General features: G+C 35.6%; 1 protein-coding gene across 1 annotated transcript in view; it reads right to left on the bottom strand.

Annotated features, from left to right (window-relative positions):
• The window catches only part of LOC128652642 (adiponectin-like), a 54,529-nt gene extending 29,677 nt beyond the window's left edge, over positions 1-24,852 (bottom strand). The window contains exon 1 of the mRNA XM_053705574.1: positions 24,823-24,852. Coding sequence (XP_053561549.1) covers positions 24,823-24,852 — 30 coding nt within the window. The remainder of the gene's footprint in view (positions 1-24,822) is intronic.
• Positions 24,853-26,495: the final 1,643 nt, after the last annotated feature.

The following is a 26,495-nucleotide window of genomic DNA, read 5'->3' as shown; positions in this document are numbered from 1 at the left end:
AGGCAAATGGCTTTAACATAGAGATACATACATATACATGTCTAAAGATGTATATGTATTTTTATATATATATATATATATATATATATATACATACATATGTATTTATGTATTTATATGTGTATATATGTATATATAAGCTCCTTGCAGCTAAGTAGATGAAAATGTAAAAAAAAACATTTGTATGCAATATTCATATTTATGTTTAAATGTTTTTATTAGATTTTACATATTCAAAGGTTCAGTCAGAACAAACATCAACAGTAAACAACCCTACTTCAGGTATCTCCAAATGTCCTCAGTTCTCCATCTTCCTTTACAATGCCGTCAATAATAGTGCAAATTGTTGCCCATAGGTTAATAGAAGCACCGGTCAATCAAATTAAGGATTCCAATAAGGTAGGTATAAGTATACAAATATTGAAATTACATCGATAACCATTAAACAATAAACAAACAAACAGTTGTTGAGTCCTTTGTCAACATTCACCATTTTCAAAATTCTGCTATATTTACTTGTGTATTCATCGATGGATGTCTGGGGAGCTAATAGGGTTACCTAGTCGTTTTCCTATGCCAAGTCATAAGTTGTGGAGGTGTGTGATGCTACGTTTTGTGACCATTGAGCATCCAGTAAAACCATATTTTGTTAAACATCTCCCTCGTGTCTAAGATCCAGGAAGCTGATTCATACAGCGTGTATGTGGTGTTAATCTTGTTTCTAATCTCTGTAATTTAGTGGGGGGTTTTTGTGATTTAGCTAATTTAATTTATTTAATTGTTTTTAATTTAGTTAATGTATTTAATTATAGTGTAGTGTTAGGTGTTATTGTAACTTAGGTTAGGTTTTATTTTACAGGTAAATTTGTATTTATTTTAGTTAGGTAGTTAGTAAATAGTTAATAACTATTTAGTAACTATTCAACCTAGTTAAAGTAAATACAAACTTGCCTGTAAAATAAAAAAAAAACCTAAGCTAGATACAATGTAACTATTAGTTATATTGTAGCTAGATTAGGGTTTATTTTATAGGTAAGTATTTAGTTTTAAATAGGAATCATTTAGTTAATGATAGGAATTTTATTTAGATTTATTTAAATTATATTTAAGTTAGGGGGTGTTAGGGTTAGACTTAGGTTTAGAGGTTAATAAATTTAGAATAGTGGCGGCGATGTTGGGGGTGGTAGATTAGGGGTTAATATGTGTAGGTAGGTGGCGACGATGTTGGGGGCGGCAGATTAGGGGTTAATAAAAATAATGTAGGTGTTGGCAATGTTGGGGGCAGCTGATTAGGGGTTAATAAGTATAATGTAGGTGGCGGCGATGTCTGGAGCGGCAGATTAAGGGTTAATAAATGTAGGTAGGTTGCGGCGATGTTAGGGGCGGCAGATTAAGGGTTAATAATATTTAACTAGTGTTTGCGAGGCGGGAGTGCGGCGGTTTAGGGGTTAATATGTTTATTCTAGTGGCGGCGATGTCCGGAGCAGAAGATTAGGGGTTAATAAATGTAGGTAGGTTGCGGCGATGTTAGGGGAGGCAGATTAGGGGTTAATAAGTATAATGTAGGTGGCGGGTATGTTAGGGACGGCAGATTAGAGGTTAATAATAGTTAACTAGTGTTTGCGAGGCGGGAGTGTGGTGGTTTAGGGGTTAATGTGTTTATTATAGTTGTGACGATGTCGGCAGATTAGGGGTTAATAATTTTATTGTTTGCTATGCGGGAGGGCCTCGGTTTAGGGGTTAATAGGTAGTTTATGGGTGTTAGTGTACTTTTTAGCACTTTAGTTATGAGTTTTATGCTACCGCGTTGTACCATAAAATTTATAACTACTGACTTTAAAATGCGGTAGGAATCTTGACAGGATAGGGTGTACCGCTCACTTTTTGGCCTCCCAGGACAGACTCGTAATACCAGCGCTATGGAAGTCCCATAGAAAAAAGGGTTTACAAAGTTTACGTAAGTCGTTTTGCGGTAAAGCCAAAAAAGTGTGCGGTGCCCCTAAACCTGCAAGACTCATAATACCAGCGATAGTAAAAAAGCAGCGTTAGCACCTGTTAACGCTGCTTTTTATCTTACCGCAAAACTTGTAATCTACCCGTATGTTTGCAATATTTGCAAGATATACAATGGAAGAAACCTACCAATTTATTGCCATCTAGCTCTCTATGCAATTGTTTCCCCTTTTTCTTAAACTCGCTTAGTGCTAGTTTATTCTTCAATGTATGGGCTTTTCTAAAAATTAAACTGGGATTGTGTTTTACCGTATATACTATTATTGGGTCTTCTCGAATAAAGTGCCAATGCTTTTTTTTAAATCTGTCTAATCAAATTGTGTTGTTCATTATAACTCGTAATGAATGGTACTGATAACATATTTATATTTTCAACATTTCTCTCTCTTCTCTAATGTCTGTTTTTTTATATTAAATATGCTTGCTTTTTATTTCTAACTTCTTTCATGTTCCCTGTCACTGATTTCATATCATAACCCTTCTCCTCAAATCTCTTAGCTATAATAGTTGCTTGTATATCAAAATCATCTGTGTTAGTACAATTCTTTCTGACCCTAAGGAATTGTCCTTTAGGGATATTTTGCTTCCATTTGTCCAGGTGACAGCTAACCCCAAGAGAAGGAGGATTTTTTAGGGATTACTCCAGGAGTAGCAAGTACCTCAAGAAAAGTAGAAAAAGATTGGAGGGTATGGGATGGAAGAAGAGGAAAGAGAAGACTAAAGGAAATAGAGGAGGATGATCAAAGAAAAGAGATAAAGAATAAAAAATAGAAACATCAGGGATATTTAATCTGAGTTAAAGGGAAATTAATAATGATGAACTAAAGGTTTTATCAAAAGGATTGTCCTTTGCTCCCTCATGTAAGATGAACAAAATTGAACCCTATATACACATAAACCAGTTTGTGAGAAAATTGACTCTAAAGAAACACTTTGTAAAAAACCCTATAGAAAAACGATGTACACAAACGAATGCAGAAGAAAAATGCATACACTCCTCTTTGAAAAGTAAATCATCCTTTTATCCCACACACTCCAAAGGAAGTAACATTGAACTATTTTAAAAAATGATAAAAGAAGATCTAGAAAAAGGTAATACAAATAAAGGGATGAAATGGAATTTAACAAAAAGAGAGAATGAAATAATTAAAGAACGATAAAGATATCACGATCAAAAAAGCTGATAAGGGGGGTGGTCTGGTTATCATGGACACTGAATATTACCTAAAAGAAGCAGATATAATACTGAAAGATACTACCACTTATAAAGAACTACAGGAACATTTACTTTGCATAGAACATGGAAAATCTGACACTGTATTATATAAGCACTTTATGGAGAAGCACTATAAAAACACCAAAGATTTGTTTTTCTGGGGGATAAAGAAAATTGCATTAGATAACAGGAACACAAATATAAGAAAACTACTTCAATTAAAAGAAGCCAAATTCATTTTTTAATTTAGACACCTTATACCCTAAAGGTTTAAATGCAGAAATGGATTTAAACCATCTTATATAAATCATTTTTTCACTAATAGGTTAAAAAAAATAATCTCTTTTAATTCTAGAGTAATGTAAATAAATGTATATAATTATTTGAAGATCAGTGATAATTTATATGTATCCACCTATATGTTTTCAAAGTATAAATGTAATGCTATCTAGAAAGGAACAGAGTGAACATGTTTGTTTTATCTTCTTTTAAAAGAACAAGAAACTGACTTGTATCAAATTATAATAATCAAGCCCAGCAAAGCTAGGGTTAAACATTTAACACATCCAGTATATAAAGCTGAAAAACTGACCCTTCAGACATATTGATAAAGGCCTGAGGGCTGAAACGCGTAGAAGCTGCTGAAGGCATTATACAGTGATTTTAATAAACACCTGAAAACTAAGGCTGGATGGGATTAAGGTAATTACAAACCGTTTAAAAAAAAATCCCTGAGTAATCCGCATGAGGAAGATCACGGAAGTAAATGCCATCTCTCCACACCGTAACAGTGAGTCTATGAACATTGTTCTATATAACCATTATTGGAACACCTCCAAGCATATTACGGGACTGATACAAATCCAATAAGAATATATCTTTTTATTAAGAAATTATTAATTGTTTGTATGGACTTTGGGTACGATATCGATACCATGTTTTTTATGTCATAACTTGTACACTTAACATATGGATGCATCCGTTTTTTAACTATTATACTAAAATTGTCAATTGTATTATATAATAAATATTTTATACTGGAATAAGAATAAGCTTTTTAGCGCCAACCTCTTTTCTGTTTCAATTGTTGTATTTACCGCTGTTAGTTAGGAAATCTATCAGTTTTGGAATTTTTTTGCTTTTTATTCACACAGAGGTTATTAGGTCATTTTGTGCTTACTGTCTTTTTGAAGCCACCCAGGTACATAATACTCATATGCTAAATCACTTGAAACTGATGCAGTATAACTGTAAAAAGCTGACAGGAAAATATCACCTGAGCATCTCTATGTAAAAACGGAAGATATTTTACCTCACAATTTCCTCAGCTCAGCAGAGTAAGTTCTGTGTAGAAAGTTATACTCAGCTGCTGCCCAGCTGCAGGTAAAAAATAAATTTAAAAAAAATGAAGAAATGAACTGCAGCCAATCAGCATAAGCAGTGATGTGGTCATGAACTCTTTTACTGTGATCTCATGAGATTTCACTTAACTCTCATGAGATTTCATGGTAAACTTCCTTAAACTGAATAGGGAAATAACATGAGAGTGCATGTAAGGTCAATCCCTTAGCTGTCCCAGGATAGACATACAGTACTGATTTGTTGCTTAGAAGTCCTTTACAATGGGATGTGGCTACTGAGAAACTTTTGAGGTAAAATATCTTTCTTTTTACATAGAGATGTTCAGGTGATATTTTCTAGTCATCTTTTTACAGCTATGCTGCATCACTTTCAAGTGTTTCAACATTTATCATGGCCCTTTAAGGTACACATGTCATACTATCCTAAATATAAGGAATATCGATTGACATTGGACTCTAAGTTTCACAGGTTTTTAAACCCTAAAGAAATATTTGTAGATAAGAGATATTGAAGCGCTTCTGCTAGTGCCTGGAGTTGATCCGGGGACCTCCAATCTCTGGCCGATTGCGTTTCCTTTGAGCCACTGGAGGATTCTGATTCAGTATTTGATCAGCTTATTCTTCTTCCTGCTCTTGCTCGCTCTCTGGCTCCATCTGTCTGCCAGCTGCAGGTAGTTACGCATTCAACACCCTATTTAAACAAGCTTCCTGTAATTGCCCATATGTATTCCTGGGTGTGTTACTTATGTGAACTGCTTGCTGTTTATCTCTGCTCTAAACCTTGATGTTTACTTGACCATTCTGCTGGATCTCGATATTGCTTGCCTTTGCTTGGAAGCCTTTTGACCTTTTGCCTGAACTGTGTTTTTCTTTGCTAGTCAATTTTGAACTGCCTTTGCCCACACGTTGCTGTTCCCTGGCCTGGATATCGACTCTGCTTTTGCCTGATCTGCTATTTTAGACACATCCTGGGTTCTACCCTCAGTGTTAAGATTGTTTTACTAGTCACTTCCCAACCTTAGAGTCCCTTAATGGACAGACAATATACTATTCGTGACACTTCAAGTATCATGATTTTATTTGCATTTATAAAATACAGTTCTGTATGTTTTAAATTCTAATAGAGTGTTAGCTATCCTTCCTGACGCACTATTGATATCATTTATATTTGTCGATTGAGGGAAGTTTTTCAACATTTCAAGATAGAATAGGTGGTATCAGTACATTAAACATAAGTATTTTGTGTATTTTTAGATATAATCATGTGTGTGTATATATATATATATATATATATATATATATATTTCTGCAAAAAAAAACATCATATATATAGAAATATGTATTTATGAATAAATAGAACATATTCTTCTATGTGAAGAACATTGGAATGTGAAATATTAATATTTTCATGTCGGGTTAGCGCACTTGAATCTGGGATCCGGTTTGCGTGCGAGTAGGGTGTTAGGTATTTTTTTTTAACCATTTTTTGCTTCATTGACTTCGATGGGGGAATACGTTATCATGCATGCAATATTCTAAGTTCCTCTTTTTACGCACATCGGGTTAGCAAGAGAGGGAAAACTGTATAGTTTCAACTTATAATACGAGTGCAACCTGACACGTGCATAAAGCTTACTTCTAGCGCAGTTAACACTCGAGTGGGAGCATTAAATAGCGTTCCACTTGTAATCTGCCCCTTAATGTATTAGCACTTCATATTAAAACTTTGTGTTAAGAGAACACAAATAGTTGCAGGCCAGCTAAGGCCTTGGAAATAAGGCTTTGTTTACATTCTGATCCTTACATAAACAATTTATGATTTCAGTATTGCATAGCTCTATGAGAAACTAACTTATTATGATTAATTAATATAATGTTTTTAAAGAACTCACAGAAAGTAGCTACATAACTGCTTTTTAATATTTTGTTCACAGTAATGTAATTAAAAGTTAGTTCTGTGATTCTGTGGAAGGGGGGCAAAGATCTGCGGGCAAACCCGCAACTGTCTCTCTGACCCCATGCAGGGAGAGAGAGATGCAGACTGAAAGTTTGGTTCAGTGTTGCTTTTGGATATCATCATATTGTTGAACCTGGACTCTTCCTGTTGAGATAAGACTAGGCTGAACCTCTTATACAAAGGATTTGTCAACTGATGAGATAGAGTTCCCCGTGTTTGTGATCTTTAGTAACAATCCATTAAAGGGACAGTCTACTTAAAAAGTTTTATTGTTTAAAAAGATCGATAATAGCTTTATTACTTATTCCCCAATTTTGCAAAGCCAAAACTGTTATATTATACATTTTTCCTCTGTGATTACCTTGTTTCCAAGTCTCTGCAGACTGCCCCCTTATCTCAGTGCTTTTTACAAACTAGATCAGAAAGGGACTGCCTGGTATTTCGGGGCTGGACTGCACTTTTCAATCAAGACCAGATTTACAACAGGAAAGTACTTCTCTGTGAAAAGCACATGATGGACAAAAAGCCGCTGCTTCTAGGGTGGTAATTAGCCAAAGAACAAGCTATTATGCTATTGTGCTGATTGAGCGCTTCTCTATTTTTGTGTATGCAAATTAATACCCATAGGAAACTCATTGCCATATGTACCTAGAGGGATATGGCTTCACCTCACTGACGAGGCCCACTTTATGCTGAAACGTACGTATGGGATTTACCATGTCCCTCGTTCAGAAAGCCTGGTATTTTGGTGTTGGACTGCACTGTTTAGTCAGGACCAGACTGATATACTAAAGGAAGGTTCTTCTCTGTGAAAGGCACGTGCTGGGCAAAAAGGGGCTGCTCCTAAGGTGGTAACTAGCAATAGAACAAGTTATTACGTTATTGTTCCCTTGTTGAGCACTTCTCTCTTTTTTGTATGCTTTTTACAAACTTGCATTTTAGCCAATTAGTGCTAGTTCCTGCATAACTTCACAGGAGTGAGAACAATGTTATCTGTATCGCACACATGAACCAGCACTTTCTGGCTGTGAAAAGCTAATAAAATGCATATATGAGATAAGAGGCAGCCTGCAGGGGTTAAGAAACAGGCAGAGACTTAAAGGTTTAGAGGTTATAAAGTATATTAATATAAAAATGTTGCTTGTGCAAATCTGGGGAATGGGTAGTAAAGGTGTAATCTATCGTTTTAAACAATAAAAAAATCTAGTCTACCCCGCACTTTTAACCCCTTCACTACCAGGACTTTCGGAGAATTTTTAGCAATTAAAAGTTCACCTCACTGACAAGATAGTTCCATTTTTATTTATAAATGTATAGCTGTGTTTGCTCTATAAACGTTTTCCATCATTACATTAATTTACCAGAATACATATCACACCTGCGCTCGTTTGAACTAATCCGTTATTGTGCTGGACCTGGTTATTATGTGGTTAACAATCAATAGATTCAGCACGTCTACTAGTTTATATCTTTATTTTAAACCAATCACATGGGCTCATAAGTCCTTGAAAACTACACATAAGTTTAGTGACAGGATCCCACATATTCATTATGAGAGTTACATAACATAACATCTCATTTGTGCCAATAGCATTTATAGTTACATTTAGTGCCCAATACACAGAAACTTGCACAACACAAAAATGTGCTGCTAAGGGATTTATGCAGAACTAAAGTTTGAGTTCCACAGCCATGCTGCAAAATGTACTTTTGACCGGTTTTCCTGGAAAAGAATAAACAATTAACCTTATAAAATTATTATTCAAATGGTTAAAGGAAAACCTTACCCATTCCATCTTCTGTGGCAGAACTCAATGTCTAACTGGGAAACTGAGTACAAGACATCAACGTAATTTATTCTTAGTGTATAACGACAATGAATCTGCAATTAAAGGGACAGTAAAGTCAAAATTAAACTTTCATGATTTGGATAGAGCATGCAATTTTTTTTTTAATTGTTTTATTTATAATCCAAGTCACTGTCCAAAAACAATATCAACCATTTTGAAAACATGGCATAATCAAAAGATACAATAAATTTGACAACATAGTACTATGTTCATTTATACATGTAGTTAAATTTAGGCTAATCATCACATTAATGAACACAAACATTTTATTTTCCTACAATGCTTGGAGTTTTTGATTTTCAGTATAACCCCCCCCCCTTGTTCCCCCCCCCCATGCGAAGAGAAAACATAACAAAAAAAACAAAAAAAAAAAACAAACAAAAACAAAAAAAAAAATTAACATCACTTTCTTCCTCCTGAAGCTTTACCAGTTCCCTAATAGAACAATTTCTGTATTTCTAAAGGGGAAGATTATATAATCTATTTCTGCAGCCGGAAAGATTTTTAAGAAGGCAGCCCATTTATCAAAGAACCTTTTAATGTCTTGTTCATTATTTATATCCGCGTTTCTCTGGTCTAAAATGCATTGTTTTTTCATGCAGTTTTTAATTTCAGTAATGCTTGGCATTGCATGACTTTTCCACTTCTTACAGATTAAATACCTGGTAGCAAGAATAGCGGAGATTATTATTTTTTCATCAGTTTGCTTACCAGGCTCTTCCTTAAGGCAGAGTATTATCTGATATATTGTCAAAGAGACATAGCCTATCTTAAGCACCTTTTTTAGCCAGTATTCGAGCCTAGCCCAGAGATTTTTAATCTTTGGACAATACCAAAACATATGTATTAAATCAGCTGCCTGATACGAACATTTAGGACATTTATTAAACCCTACATTCACACATTTGAAACCTCTCTCGGGGGTAAAATATGCCCCATGAAGGAGCTTAACATGTGCCTCCCTCCAAGTTGCAGAGAGCGTTACTTGTGCAATTTTTTTAATTGACAATTGAATAGTTTTAGACTCAATATTACTCTGAGGGATTGCTGTATTCCAGTAGAGGGCAATCTTTGCCAGTACCGGTTCTCCTTTATTTGTACCCAGAAGGTGATAACATGGTGCAATTGACATATGACCATTTCTTGTTAGAGCAAGCCAATCATCGAGTTTACCTAGTCCCCATTCCCAACCAGCTTTCTTAACTAGGTCCTGTGCAAAATGCCTTAATTGCAAATACGCAAAGAAGTCTTTATTGGGCAAATCAAAATCTCTTTTTAATTCCTGGAATGTTTTGATATATTTTCTCTCTTTATCAATTATTTGGTATACCTTGGTTAACCCCCGATTATGCCATTTCCTAAAGACTTCGGAATGCAATCCTGATTGAAAAATAGGGTTACCTATTATAGGCAAAAGACAGGTAGCACTATTATTAATTGAAAGAAAGGTTACTATCTTGTGCCAAGCTTTAAGTGGGTTAAGAATTGTTTTAAATCGTTTAATTTCTGAGGGGATTTCTTTAGGTACTAAGTGTATTAATGCAGATAGAGAATATGGGTAGCAGACACTGGTCTCGAGATAATTATTCAAGACATAGTTATTAGATGAGATCCAGTCTGTTACGACACGAGCCAGAAAGGAGAGGTTATATAGCCTTATGTCTGGTAAGGCAAGACCACCATCCTTTCTTGGTATTGAAAGTTTCATAAGAGATATCTTTGACCTCTTATTCTGCCATAAGAACTGTATAAGTGAAGTATTGATTGAACGTATATCCTTACCTAATAGAATTATTGGTGTATTTTGAAGTATATATAAAAGTTTTGGAAGAAGAGCCATTTTAAAAAGGGCAATCCTTCCAGAAAGTGATATTGGGAGATTTTGCCATAACAAAAGCTTTTCTTTGATCATTTTTACTATTGGGGGTATATTCAATGTATAGAGATCTACGGACCTTGTCGGAATATGAATCCCTAGATATTTAAAAGAATCTTTTACTTGGCGAAAAGGAGTTTCTAATATTGAAGTTTTATTTTTCCTGAGCCACACTATCTCTGATTTTGTCATATTTACTTTGTATCCAGAGAATGTACCAAATTGTTCCAAGATCTGAAAAAGTTTTGGTAAGTTCAGTTTGGTGTTAGCCAAATAAAGCAGCAGATCATCAGCATACAGACCGATTTTTATTTCGCAGTTACGAATTTTTATACCATCCAAATGATGGCGTATTTTAATTGCCAGAGGTTCAATGGAAATATTAAATAAGAGCGGGGAAAGAGGACAGCCCTGCCTTGTTCCTCTACCTAACAAGATAGAGGGGGAAATGTTGTTATTCACTATCAATCTTGTAGATGGGTGTTTATATAGATTTTCGATAAATTCAAGAAAATTACCTCTGATGCCAAATTGTCTTAACGATGTTTTGATATGTTCGTAAAATATTGAATCAAAGGCTTTTTCAGCATCTAAGGAAATAATAGCAAGGTCAGGTATGTCCTCCCCCCCCGCTAGTTAAATTAGATAGTACCTCAAAATATTCTGTCACCAATAGGGCTTCCCTATTTTTTGAGGCTGAGTTGCGGTTATTTAGAAAACCTGCTTGATCAGTATGTATAATTTCTGAGAGGGGTCTTTGAAGTCTAGATGCTAGAATTGCAGTAAGAATTTTGTAATCTGAATTTAACAGTGCAATTGGTCTGTAGGATTCCTTGTATTCAGGGTTTTTTCCGCCTTTTAATATCAAAGTTGTGTAAGAATTGGTAAATGAAGAGGGGATCATTTTACCACTAATAAAGAAGCTGTTAAAGAGCGTGCAAAGATGTGGGGTGGCTTCACCAATCAGGATCTTATAGAATTCACTAGGCAAGCCATCTGGACCTGCTGCTTTATTTGAGGCAAGCTTGGATATTACTTTCTCTATTTCTTCTATGGAAATAGGGACATTGAGGCTATCAGCCATTTCTGATGTGACAGTAGGATACGTGATATCTCTCCAAAAGTCATCAGATGTATGCGTATCACTTGTTTTAAATGAATATAATTCCTGGTAATATTCATTAAATGCAGCTAGTATGTCTTCGGCTTTAGAAAGCTGAAGACCTTTATTATACAATTTGTCTATGATTGGTTGTTTTTTCTCATTTTTTATTAATTTGGCCAGCATCTTACCTGATTTATTACCATATTTATATAGCTTAGCCTGCATTTTTAATTCCTTTTGAGTTTCTTGCAGTAAAACAAAAGTATCCCTTTCATTTTTTGCTTTAACGTATTTTGCCCAATTTAAGGGGGTTTTGTCAAGCAGATAATGATTATAAGTGTTAGTTAAACATTGGCATGATTCTCTTTCTCTAGATCGAATTTTCTTATGCAGGGCTGAGCTATATGAAATTATTTCGCCTCTCATTACTGCTTTTGCAGTGTCCCAAAATACTTCAGGGCGGTTTAAATAGTCTTTATTAAAATGTACAAATTCCTTATATCTATTTATAAGCCAGTTCTTGAATTTTACCTCAGTCGTCAGATAGTAGGGAAAAAAGAAACGTGTTGCAGCAGAATACAAATGTGAAAGCTGAAACTCAAGTACAATCGGTGCATGATCTGAAAGAAATATTGGTCCTATATCTGTTTTTACCCCTCTCATCACCATACGTTCATCAATTAGAAAAATGTCGATTCTGGAGAGCGTCTTATGCGCCTTGGAAAGACAGGTAAAATTTTGAGTAGAAGGATTTTGCTGTCTCCAGATATCCCGCAGTGCTAAGTTCTGCATTATTTTTTTAAACATCTTACCCTCTAGATTATCTTTTTTTTGTTTTAACTGTTTGACATTATGTCTTAGCCTATCGATCGGGCATTGTGGTGCCATATTGTAATCTCCTCCCATAATTAAAGAGCCTTCCGTGAAGGATAATAATTTGGTCTGCAAAGTGTTCCAAAATTTTGGATCAAATACATTAGGGCCGTATGTATTACATAATGTATACATCTTCTGGGCAATCTTTATTTTCAGTAGTACATATCTCCCCCCGATGTCAGCCTCAAAATGTGTGACTTCGGTATCAATTTTCTTTCCTATTAGAATTGCTACCCCCCTTTTCCTCTTAACACTAGGTGCAAAATAGATTTCTTTTACCCATGTTGATTTAAGTTTTAAAGATTCTTCAGCTGATAAATGGGTTTCTTGAATAAAACCTATGTCAGTCTGGATCTTTCGCAGGTGATTAAGGATTGCTTTTCTCTTTATAGGGGTAGATATACCACCTACATTCCAAGATACTATTTTACAATTTTTATTCAGCATATTCATTTATACATTAAGAAGGGAGAAAGAGAAGAGAGAAAGAGAAAAAAAAAATAATAAATAAATAAAAAAAATAAAAAAAAAAAAAAAAAAATAATAATAATAATAAAATAAAATAAAATAATAATAATAATTTAAAATTAGACACCTAAATTTTCTCCGCACAGGTGGGGGTTGGGTCCTAGGACTCACGTCTAGAAGAGACACGGTCTTTCCCATAAGCAAAAACCTATAGCTTACACTCAGTCTAATAATCAGATATTCAATATTGCTGTTATTAAGCTTAGGAACCCAGTGTGTTATAGAAGCTCTCAGCCAGTTGAGCTTCTTCAAAGAAGTGTGTGACTTCCCCAACTTTAACCTTTAATTTGTAGGGGTACATTATGGTTGCCTGGTACCCTTTTTGTATCAATTTGGAACAAATAGGAGCAAGCTCCCTTCTCCTTGCTGCAGTGTCAGCGGAGAAATCTTAAAACATAAGGATTGTAGCGTCTCCAGCCTTAACAGGCTGTTGTTTGCGATAATGCTGGAATAAGGTAAGTTTGTCTTGAAAATGTAATATTCTAGCGATAACAGGCCTAGGCCTAGTTCTATCTTTATTGCCTGAGCGAGGTAGACCAAGTCTGTGCGCTCTCTCCACTGGGATGGGATATAGGGTAGATGGCATCTTTAAAATTGTAGGCAAGGTTTCTGATATAAAATTAACAAGATTGTCATATTGTTGTTCTTCCGGAAGGCCTATAATTCTTATATTATTTCTTCTAGAACGATTTTCTAGATCTTCTAATCTGTTTTGAATTTTCTGTACGTTATTATTTATACCTTCTAGATTAGAACTATGCGTTATTGTTAGATCTTCCAGGTCCGAAACTCTTTGTTCGGCTTCCTGCAGCCTATTGGAGAATTGACGAACCTCTTGTGTCAGAGAAAGAAAATCTTGTTTGATTTCAGCTCTAAGAGCCTCAAATTTAGGAGAGAGCGCATCAGATATACTAGCGACTAAGCTGTGAATATTGGTTACTTCTTGTACAACTGGTACATTTAACATAGTTGGTTGCGCTTCTGTGGGAGGCTCCTGATTACCCTTCAATTTTCTGTCTCTCTGTCTTGCTGCCATGGCTGGAGAAATATTCCGGGGTGAGGTGTGAAGGAATTTATCCATGTGCCAGAAAAGAAAAGAGAATTAAAAAAAATTGAAGTGAGGCAATTTATCTAAGTGAAGATCAATACAGGGAGTGAACTTAATTTTAGAGTTAAGTTTGAGAAGGTGAAGCGTTCTCAAATAGACAAGTGAGGATAGGGATGTGCACTATTGTGACCAAGTGAGGGAAAAGAAAAGGGGAGAGAGAAAAAAAAAAAAAAAAAAAAAAAAAAAAAGGAAAGAAAGGAAAAATAATAAACTGTGAATTAAATCGTGTTATTTAGATCCAGCCAGGGATGCAGAGATCAGGGACGTTATTAATGTTAGGCAATTTTATGCCAATTTGTTAATTGTCTTACTGTTGCTAATCTTCAAAAGACACAATAAAGGAAATGGTATCTCTGAAAGCAGCAACAGCAATTTCTTAATTAGATTTATATCCAAGAAAATATTATTCCAGCAATTATATACAGTATATTTTATAGGTAAGCAAACATATTCACAGTGACCTAGTTATATCCTGGTTCAGTCAGTTTCATTTGTATTTTATTTTCAGAGAAGTTAAAATATCTCTTCTTTAAAGAAAATTTATAAGGTAGTTTTAACTAATGATCTTTATATTTCTATATAAACTTTCTCCCTGTCCAACAGTAAGGGATAGTATTTTATTTTCAGGGAACGTAGGAGATTTATTCTTAGGAAAGAGTTATTAGATAATATAACTGAGGATCTTTTATCTCTATATAGCCCTTCCCTCCAAGCAGTAATAATGGGTAATATATCCTGAAAAAGGTTATAGTAAATTTCTCTGGTATTGAATTATTAATTCCTTATTCACACTCAATAACCTTTGATTTTTTTTTTTTCCTCCCCTTCTCCTCTCCCTTCTCTCTCCCCTGAGAATGTTTCACTTTTTAGAGGAGAAAGTACAATGTCTTTTTACATACTATGCACATTTTACACATTCTTAAGCATTAACATTTTTGCCTAGATTTGCTCAATACATTGATATGACAAAAATTGTAGCGACAAGTAATATAGTTAAATAAAATTAAATGTGCCAAACAAATCATATGCAGAAAAAAGAATCATATAAGGAGCCAATGAAAAAAAAAAAAAAAAAAAAAAAAAGTTCCTTTATATAGTTAATAAAGTTCAGCCAGTTCTTGTATGTATGCAGCTCGTCACCTTACCTGGGTCATTCTATGCATCAGCGTTCAACTAATAGCCAGGTAGGTGGGCAGAAAGAGCCTTCAATATGAGAAAATGCCAAAATTGCTGATACCTATTAGAGGGGTTAATTATACAGCCATCTTCCATAGCATTTTTACCAGGATCCATACAGTGTTCCCCAGGACATGCAGCTCTGGTTGGTATCCCCAAAAAAAAGGTGAAGAGAGAAAAACATGCTCCCAGATTGAGCACCTCCTAATTTAGCGCTTACCCACAGCGTCTCGAGGAACCAGAGCAGAGATATGCAGAGGCGCTGCACAGGGAGATCTCAGCGGCAACTGCCAGGCTAGCTACACACAGCCCCGACCTCCCACGCAGCACCGGTGGGGGAGGGGGGATTCTCCAGCAAGCTTTCAGTCCGGCACCGAGCAGAGCCGCTTCGAGTACTTATCGCTCCCTGCTTGAAGATGCGGCTCCGCCACCACACTTCAGCTCAGTCTCACGGATGATTTCTGTCTCCCTCGCAACTTCGGTGGGGGAGAGGAAGGTATGTGGGGGGTCCGCCGCGCTGCTGTGGGTACTCAGGGCAGGAGTCAGGAAAAAAATATCAGGTCCTTTGTTAGTGCAGCAGTGTTGATATATGTAAATAGCCTTATCCTCCCACGCAGCACCGGTGGGGGAGGAAAGGGTATGGAGAGAATCTGCTGTTATCCTGCAGGTAATTAGGGCCAGGTTCAAGGCAGTTTATCAGTATAGCAGAGAGAGTGTATAAAGATAGCCTCAACCTCCCACGCAGCACCGGTGGGGGAGGGAGGCACTCTGTTCCTCTTTGAAGTTATATCACAAGTTCTAATATATATAAAAAGAGGAAGCCCAAGGTATAGGCTTTTTGCAAGCTGACTAATAATGTCAGCACAGTGGGATGTCTGTCCACTGTCTGGTTCCAGGAGCGTTGATACAGGCTATCCAAGAAGCTACCCAGGTCCCTGGGTTTGGCACGAGAAACTCCACCAGCAGCTGCAGGACTGGAAGGTAATCACACACAGGTGTGTGCAGTTAGCTCCTCCTCCGGAAACCACTCCTCCAGCAGGGAATGTAGGGCATCAGAGCATGCAATTTTAAACAACTTTCTAATTTACTTCTGTTATCAAATTTGCTTTGTTCATTTGGTATCTTTTATTGAAGAGTAAAACTAGGTAGGCTCAAAAGAACTCAGAAGTGTGCACATATCTTTAGTACTGTATGGCAGCAGTGTTTACAACATTATTTGTTGCATTTAAACTCTCATTTCGATAGCAAAAATTGCATTTTCATATAAAGTAAATTTTGCAAACCCAATCTTACATATGATGTGCATAGACTGTGTAGAGCTGTGCACTTTATTATATGTTGTCTAACACTAAGAGATCACTTCTCATGTGTGCATAAGTGCACATGGATGCCTACTTCATAGTTTTAAAAGGATTGGTGCTTCAAGCTATGTTTTCTTTTAAAGCTGCAATAAAATTGTAAGATTTTTTGTCCTGCATGCCTTTGGCTTCTCACCTCCTGCCTTAAAATAGGCACCTTATCCCTCAAGCCATTGATTTCTGAAGCTACTTAATTTATGGATGAAATAAGATCTACTGGAGTTGCATGTTTAGGTTTCTTACGTTATCATATTTATTAGGATTCTCAGAAGGATGAAGTTCACAGGGATATGCATCTTGCCCTCCTGTGGGGCAGCTATTTGGGCAGTTGGTGCGACAGAGGGACCAGCAAAGTGATGAGAAGAGGGACCAACAGGAGTCGTAGGTAACAGAGGTCATCCTTGGAGCCTGATATTCAAACCTCTCTGGCATGGAGAGAAAACATACAAAATCTTTGGGATTTGTTTTAGACCGTATATTGTAATGTAGGCGTCTCACCTTCACATCAAGAAACCGGCATAGTGAGATAAATCTCTTTCAAAATACATTTGTGTTTCTAACATTTTTTTGGGACTTTTCGATACCGGAGAGATGTCTTAGATCATCTCGTAAGATTGTAAGGAGCAGGCACTACGCAGTATGTATAATAAAATCAGTCAAAATTATATTGCACAAAATGAGGAGGAGAAAAATACAAGAAGAAGAAGGGACTGTACTAAAAAAAACATTAAACCAAATGATGACCTTAGCATTACTTTCCCAACATGTATTAAAGGGACAGTCTAGTCAAAAATAAATGTTCATGATTTAGATAGGGCATGTCATTTTAAACAACTTTCCAATTTACTTTTATCATCAATTTTGCTCTTGGTATTCTTTGTTGAAAGCTAAACCTAGGAAGGCTCATATGCTAATTTCTTAACCCTTGAAGGCCACTTCTTATCTGAATGCATTTGACAGTTTTCATAGCTAGAGGGCATTAGTTAATGTGTGCCCTAGAGATAAAAATTGTGCTCACGCCCGTGGAGTTACCTATGAGTCAGCACTGATTGGATCAAATGCAATTCTGCCAAAAGAACTAAAATAAAGGGGCAGTCTGCAGAGGCTTAGTTACAAGGTAATCAAAAAAGTAAAAAGTGTATTAATATAACTGTGTGGGCTATTGAAAATGGGGGAATGAGTAATAAAGGGATTATCTATCTTTTTAAACAAAAACAATTCTGGTGTAGACTGTCCCTTTAACTAAAGATGTGAAAAATGTGTTATCAAAAGGCTTGGGTTTTACCCCACCTAATAACTTTTCTAGTTTCAAGACACTATTAGATATCAATAAAAAAAAATCTCCCTAAAAAGATATTTTGCATTAACTAAAAATGATAATGATATGCCTGATCCACTTAAGGTTAATTTAGAAAATACCACTAATAGGAAGAATAATTCATATTTACAATTTGATGATGCATGTGCTCTAGATACGTTAACTGAGTTATACAGTGGTGAAGATATATACAGTATACTCAAGCTAATGAATTACAGAGGCCAAAACAACATAAATCTGATTTCTATCCAATTCATTTTAGAGGACCTATAATTAATGCCTTACAAAAAGCAGTCCAAGAAGACATTCTAAAATTGGGGGATGACATTAATGGTGGTACAGTCACCCCAAATCTAATTCAAAGGAACATCATGTGATTAAAGGCTAGATTACAAGTTAAAGGCTAATTTATCACGCATCCGTAAACAGGCAAATTTGCCCGATTATGGGCACGCAATAAATAACCGAGCTTGCGATAGCAATTAGCACTCAGATAATTAACCAGAGATCAGATCTCTTTTTTAACTTTCCAAAAGTGCCCCAATTGGCCCCAAATTTATGATTCTCGTAGCTTTTTTATTAAAAGTAGCATTTTAAAAAATAAAATTAAAAAAAAACTGTACAAAGTTTTTAGGGGTTAAAAGTGGTGGGTGTGGGGTGTTTATATATATACACACACACACACACATATATATATATATATATATATATATATATACAGTATATACGCGCACACACATATATATACCTGCTACGCTGTACTAGGTACTCATGCGATGTATCACGGCATGAGAACGAGGCTCCCATTGGAGCCAATGGAAGTATGCTATCATAAGCGCAAAGCTTCCATGCAATGTGAACGTGAGGTTGTGTTCGCATTGCACCTAACCTTTAATACCAGTGCAATATTTTTCACTCAACTTGTAATCTGGCCCTAAATCTTTACAAGACAACTATGAAATTATTATAAGGAACTTGGACAAGGGTGGAAGTAGCGTCATTATTGATAAAGAATTTTGTTTCCAGGAAGCATTCAGACAGTTATTATATACAACAGTAAGTTACAAGCAAACCCTATGTCTAAATTTAAAAATGATTTCTGACCATTGATATTGGATGGAATTTCCCTAGGTGTATTTTTACAAGAAGATTTAGACATTCTAATACCAGACGATCCTATTACCCTAATTTTCTATAATGTGCCAAAAGTACAGAAAGATAGACACAATTGGCCTCCTTGGAGGGCAGTCTCTGACATTGGCTGCCACTTGCTGAATGGTTGGATGTGATTTTGTAGCTCATTGCCAAAAAAACTATTGAGTTACCTTGAGGATACTTCTCATCTTTTGCAATCATTGAAACGTAAAATGGCAAGAGGTTATTCGTGGATGACAGTGGACATAACTTCTCTGTATACATGAATTCCTCAAAATCTTGGTATGCAAAAAGTGGATTTTTTTTAGATCATAAATTAGGCCTTGATCTAGGAGCAAAACTTTTTATATGTGACGTGTTGCAGTTCCTTCTATCACATCATTTTTTTTATATTTGATTATGAAAATTATTTACAAATTCGTGGAACTGCAATGGGGGCTAAATTTGCCCCAGATTAAGCAAACATCTATTTTGCATGATAGGAACTGTCATACATCTCTACTCCATTGAATCCTTGGCATGAGGATATCATTCTTTTTGTTCATTATATAGATGATCTTTTATATGTGGTTATTTTTTGTTTCAAAAGTATTTGACCTACTTAAAGGGACAGTCTACCATAGAATTGTTATTGTTTTAAAAGATAGGTAATCCCTTTATTACCCATTCCCCAGTTTTGCATAACCAACACAGTTATATTAATAAACTTTTTACCTCTGTGATTACCTTGTATCTTGGAACCTTCTTCCAGCCCCCTGATCACATGACTGTGACTGTTTATTATCTATTGTCTTAAATTTAGCATTGTTTTGTGCTAAATCTTAAATAACCCCCTGTGTCTGAACACAGTGTTATCTATATGGCCCACGTGTACTTTCTGTCTCTTTGTGTTGAAAAGAGATTTAAAAAGCATGTGATAAGAGGCAGCCCTCAAGGGCTTAGAAACTAGCATATGAGCCTACCTATGTTTAGTTTAAACTAAGAATACCAAGAGAAAAAAGCAAATTTGATGATAAAAGTAAATTGGAAAGTCCTATCTGAATAATTAAAGTTTAATTTATACTAGACTGTCCCTTTAAATGACAATGAGTTAGGCCTTCATTTTACTGGAATGTACAGCAGTAAGGAAATTAATTATTTGGATCTCACTTTGCCTAATATACAGAATAACATTATTTAAAAAACCTATAGGAAACCTACGGCAACACAATTTTACATGCTACTTCACAGCATCCTAAGCAGTTAATACAGGCAATCCCTAAGGGACAATCTATTAGATTGAGAAGGAACACTACATCAGGTCAAAATTTAGGGATAGGCTTATAAATAGGGGTTATAAGTTAGCTTTTTCATTTGGAAAGATGTCAAAATGCAGTTAGAACCTATGACAGATGGAAAACTACCACAAAAAGAGAAAATAATTCCTTTAAAGGGACCCTGAACCGAAATTTTTTATTTCATGATTCAGATAGAGCATGCAATTTTAAGCAACTTTCTAATTTACTCCTATTATCAATTTTTCTTCATTCTCTTGCTATCTTTATTTGAAAATCATGAATGTAAATCTTAGCAGCCAGCCCATTTTAGGTTCAGCACCATGGATAGCGCTTGCTTATTTGAGGCTCACATTTACCCACCAATAAGCAAGCATAACCCAGGTTCTCAACCAAAAATGGGCCGGCTCCTATGTATCACATTCCTGCTTTTTAAAAAAAGATAGCAAGAGAACGAAGAAAAATTGATAATAGGAGTAAATTTGAAAGTTGCTTAAAATTGCATGCTCTATTTAAATCATTAAAGAAAAAAATTGTATTGAGTGTCCCTTTAAAGATGCAATAGTTTTTACCACAGAGTTTACACAACAATTTAAATAGTTAAAGGGATAGGAAAGTCAAAATTAAACTTGCATGAGTCAGATAGAGCAGGTCATTTTAAGACACTTTTAAATTTACTTCTATTTTCAAATGTGCTTCATTCTCGTATCCCTTGTTAAAAAATGAATATGCACATATCATACACTAGGGGGAGCTGCTGCTAATTGGTCCCTGCACACATTTGTCTCTTTTGATTGGCTAAAAAGATATTTTCAGCTTCCTGTGAGTAGTGTAATGCTGTCCCTTCAGCAATGGATAACAAGAGAATAAGAAAAGTTGATAATAGAATTAAATTGGAAAGTTGTTTAAAATTGTATGTTCTATCTGAATCATAAAAGAACATTTTGGGGTTTACTATTCCTTTAAAAACTAAAGAGGCATATACATATTCTTTCAGGAGATGACATTTTGAAACCATTGATTAGAAACTGCAAGTTTTTCCCCCAAAAAAACAACAACTTAAGCACAATCATTATCTCCTAGTATGATAAAAAGAAGTAGTTGCGACAAAGCATCAAATTGGCTGTATAGGAAAGGCAACTTCAAATGTGGCAGCATAAGATGCAATACCTGTTGCATACCGCAAGGAGATACATTTCCCCCAGTACTAATAACAAACAATATTGTATCAATTGTTTTCCTAATTGTAGTACCATTGTTATGTTATATTTATTAACTTGTAACCTATGTAAATGTCAATATGTAGGAAAACTACTAGTGAGGCAAGAACAAGATTCAGTCAGTATGTTAGGGAAGTTAAATGTTATAATAAAGAATCAGCTGATGCTAACCGCTTTAATAGTTTCCATTTTTACAAATGTTGTAAATATATAAATACAAATGTTAGATTTAGCAACAGTGCCATCTAGAGGAGGTAACAGGAATAACGTCTTAGACAAGAATTTATTTTGGATATTGAAATTACGAACCCGTTCCCCTTTGGGTATGAATAAAGAATGCAACATCAACTATTTTATAGACATTTATAATTGTTTGATTTGGACAGTATTTTGGTTCTATAATTGTGTATTTCCATTTATATCTTGAAGTTTTCTATAATTAAAAGCATTGGAGTACCTATTAGAACTCCAGAATTTGGGGAAATATTAATAATAAAAAAAATAAAAGAAATAAAGAATAATATAAAAAAGTAATTAATAAAATAAAAGAAGCACATATGTGGAATTTTCCAATTTGCTAAACTTTCCTCTTGACCTCTTGTATACACATTTTTTTCATTTATGAGTAAGCTGTACAGAAATATTGTCTCAAGTAAAAAGAACCATAATAATTTTCTATTATGGTTGTATTAAATTTAATTAAGTCAATGACTGCAGCAATTTGTATATTGTTTTTTTTATATATAGAAAGTTGTTTTTATTGTGATGATGAAACAGTTCAAATTTTCCTATGCTGCCTATAAATAGGGTAACATAGTTGATATATGAGTTATTAAGGAAGAGATTTTGAACCTTTATTTTTTAAACTTGAATTATCTGCCTAAGTGTTTTGTTTCTTATCTTTACTTTTTGCTTAAAATAATGCAATTGTAAGAGTTATACCTGAACACTTAAGGAGCAGTGCATAAGCATATGAAATACTTAATTAGCGAGAATGGACTATACAGGCTAAATAAACCTGATAGTCTTAAAGAAATGCTTTTATTGCACTGTGAAAAATGAATTGTAGAAATTAATTCGGTAGATTACTGGAACTTGTGATTGAAAAGGAATTAGTGTCATCAACTTAAAATATAACCTTTATTAGTTTTATTTATAAAAAAGACAGCATAAATTGTGTGTGTATGCTACCCTGGAGAGAGTTAAAAACACACTCTCTGTTGATTGTATGATACTTAGCTTGTATGATATCACTAATATAGAATACTAGGTAACCCAGTTGTGAGACCAAGTATATATTCTAGGTGTATCAGCATATGAAATACTTAATTAGCGAGAATGGACTATACAGGCTAAATAAACCTGATAGTCTTAAAGAAATGCTTTTATTGCACTGTGAAAAATGAATTGTAGAAATTAATTCGGTAGATTACTGGAACTTGTGATTGAAAAGGAATTAGTGTCATCAACTTAAAATATAACCTTTATTAGTTTTATTTATAAAAAAGACAGCATAAATTGTGTGTGTATGCTACCCTGGAGAGAGTTAAAAACACACTCTCTGTTGATTGTATGATACTTAGCTTGTATGATATCACTAATATAGAATACTAGGTAACCCAGTTGTGAGACCAAGTATATATTCTAGGTGTATCTGTATATTTATCTATCTAAGGGCTATGTGGCCTAATATCTGGCCAGTCCTTCAGATTTACCCAAGTGGGTATTGATATATGGTATACCTATTATACTTAAACTTGATGGTCTTTGTAGATAAATAGGCTTTTAAGGCATTTATGAACATCAATGTCCAGCTATATTAACCAGTATACAGTGAGCTAATACCAATGTATACACTTGCAATAAAATATCTGTGGAGACTGGGAGGTCTGGAGGATTACCTATATGTCAGTCTCTATATTGTATCACCAACACTTGATTATTGAGTTAACTTAGCCACTCTGACTGATATTAATTAAGTTGAGTATGATTGTGCACGTACTATTGCATTAAGGGATAAGCTCAGATTTCAGCTAGTGGTAATTTAAGGCAGTCTGAGTCTTATGGTACTTGACATCATGTTGTCAAAATAAATGTCGTTATAGCATCTTAATAGATTCTGGGAGTTTTCAACCGGTCTGGAGCTATATTTCAAGTGACTATTCAGACTAAACCTTCATATTTGTGCTTAAATCGCTTGCAGACTTATTTTTTCTGTCACACTGTTTTTGCTCTAGTAGTGTTGCAGCGTTTCTAAGTTACAACTTGTAATGGTTTGGCATTATTTGTCTAATGTTTAATTATCTTAGTAATGCCGCCTGTAAGCTTTACTACTTATAAAATAGTCTAAGATATTGTTGAGACAATATTGTCTTGAAACCTTATCCTTAAGATTTATATTACCTACACGTTACCGTGTTATATTATGCAGGTACAGCGGTTAACCGTTTTTTAAACGTAGGGTAAATAGTAATAGCTACTGCTTAAGCCTGTGAAAATCTGACTTGTTTTTTCTGTCACTCTGTTTTGACTACAGTAGTATTGCAGCGTTGCTAAGTTACAGCTTGTAATAGTGTGACACTATGTGTCTAATTTTTTATTATCTTAGTAATGCCACCTGTAAGTTGTATTCCTTCTATAATAGTGTACGATATTGTGGAGACAATTTTGTCTTAGAGCTTAATCCCCCAGATATTATATTACCCACCCGTTATCGTATTATGTTATGCAAGTGCAGCGGTTACCCATTTTTTTATACTAGGATAAATACTAATAGCTTCTGCTTAAGCCTGTGAAAAGCCACAGGTTACCAAGTACGGATTAACTAAGAAAAGTTTTTTAAACTAAGATATTTTTTCTTATTATTACAACAAGAGAGGCAGTTAAAAAATAGCGAGGACCCCTGACGCAGCGTTTCACTAACGCATCCTCAGAGGGGTATATGAGTTAGTCTATCAATAAGATTCACTAGAGCAGTGGTTCTCAACCAAAGTGACCTCAAGGCCCGGGGATTTGCCCTATCAGTAACTAAGCAGTTCAGTGTGGGTTTAGTGGAGGCCCTGGAGTGTGGGGGTCCTGCCGAGGGTCTGTCGCTGTGAGGGCCATGGAGTGTGAGGTCTGGCCCTGGAGGTTAGGGGCCCTTTCTTTGGCCCTTAATGTTGGGGTTCCTGGCTCTGGAGGTTGATGGGCCTGTTGGGGTTAGGGCAGGGAGGCTACCATGTTCATTTGCATAAATTTGAATACATTTGGGTCAGTGTGAGACAGTTTTTCGGGGGCCTTGATTGGTCTCAGTCTGCCCCTTGTGTGCAGTGGGGTAAGAGTGTGCAGTGAGGGCATGACAGGTCAGGGCCCATCAGCAGGGCTATCACGGCCCGGTACTGGGCCACGGCCCGGCTGTTGAGAAACCAGGCACTAGAGGGTGCAAAACCCACCAGACTCTCGCTGTTACAGTCCCCTGCCATGTTTGCTGGATGCTTTTTAATTTTTTGTGCAATAAAAGTTTTGACTGATTTTATTATACACGCCGAATAGTGCCTGCTCCTTCTGATCTTACTGCATGTAAAGTGGTCTGGTCCACCATGGCTATGGCACTCCGGGGTTGGAGGGAGGTATCTTGGTGTTTGATACACTGCACTTCTGGCACTGGGAACTGGAGGACGCCAAGAGCCTTAGAATATCAGGCCCTCGGTGAGGATATGCATTACAGACTCAATGACTCTTAACTGACTGTTAAAAATGAGGAACAGGGTTTGGGAATTATTATTTCAAATTATTTAAAGGGCTCAATGACCAAAATATGTATAGCTTAGAGGAGAGAATGGATGAGGTGATATGATAGTAACTTTCAAATATATTGAAGGGTTTAGTAAAGCTAATGCTGAGAATGTGAGCATTTTTCATAAAAAGAAGAATTCAAGAACAAGGAATCATGATCTCAACCTGAAGGGTAGTAGACTCAGGAGTAAGTTGTGCAAGCTCTTTTTTAGAGAAAGGGTGATTGATTCATGGAATAAACTTCCACAAGAGGTGGTAATGACAAACACTGTGGTGGACTACAAGAATGCCTGGGATATGCATAAGGCTGTCCTATAAACTAGATATACGTTTATACTTTTAGGAAATATTGTTCAGACTTGTTGGGCCTATGGTTCTTATCTGCCATCAAAATCTATGTTTTTATATGCACCACCAGAGTTATTATCATACCCAGCCAGTGGTAACCAGGATAAGGAAATTGCTGAGCTATTGGTGCTTCCCCAGTAGACACATACACCTCTTCCTCATGGCATTCCAGGAATCTTTGCTAGAAGTTCATTGAAAGTTCCTCTTCATGTAACACTTTTTAAATGGAATTCCTCCTTCTCCCTTTCACTTTTTGGCTGTTCAAGCGATGGCTTAATAAAGGAAACATTTTTATATATTTTTATGTAATTTTACATGTATGTAATGTTGTATAACAATTGTGAATTTAGATTAGATATCAGCTAAAAGAGAGTAGGAAATAGATTTTATAAAACCACAAAATGTAATACTTAAAATAAATATATATATAAATTTATTTTATTTTTACAAATACACTAAAAAGAATAATAGAAAAAATTAAAACCTGATGGGACTGAGTTAACAACCAAGGTAATAAGACACAAGTTGGAGTAGCTCCGTCTATTCAACTTAAATATATTTGTTGGACCCTGCTGCTTTTGGCCCTCTACCATGAAACAGACAAGCGCAAGGCCTAGCTCCGGAGCTCTACAGCATCTTTGGAAGTCTGGATATTTGAACCCCGGATTGCTTGTAGCAGGCTACTGAGAGGTGCTCCTTAAGCAAAGTAGTATCTACATCAGAGATGCTAGGCTACGCAGACTAGTAGAAAATCAATTTCAGAGAGGTGACCCCGCAGTCCTTTCTCCTTCTGCCGCTTGTGTTGATACCTGGCAGAGCTCACGGTGGACCCATGCTCTGCAAAAACAGGCTCCAGTGGCGTGAGTCGCAATCTTAGAACACCTACATCTCTGGCTGATGTTGGGGCCTAGTTGGTGACTTTTGGCTCAGTGAGTACCAGAGGGGCTGTAAAAGACCAATGAAGTTCCTTTCATCTCTACTG

Source organism: Bombina bombina, chromosome 3 (assembly GCF_027579735.1).
Source record: "Bombina bombina isolate aBomBom1 chromosome 3, aBomBom1.pri, whole genome shotgun sequence".
NCBI classification, from domain to species: domain Eukaryota; kingdom Metazoa; phylum Chordata; class Amphibia; order Anura; family Bombinatoridae; genus Bombina; species Bombina bombina.
This window is presented reverse-complemented; position numbering and strand designations above follow the sequence as displayed.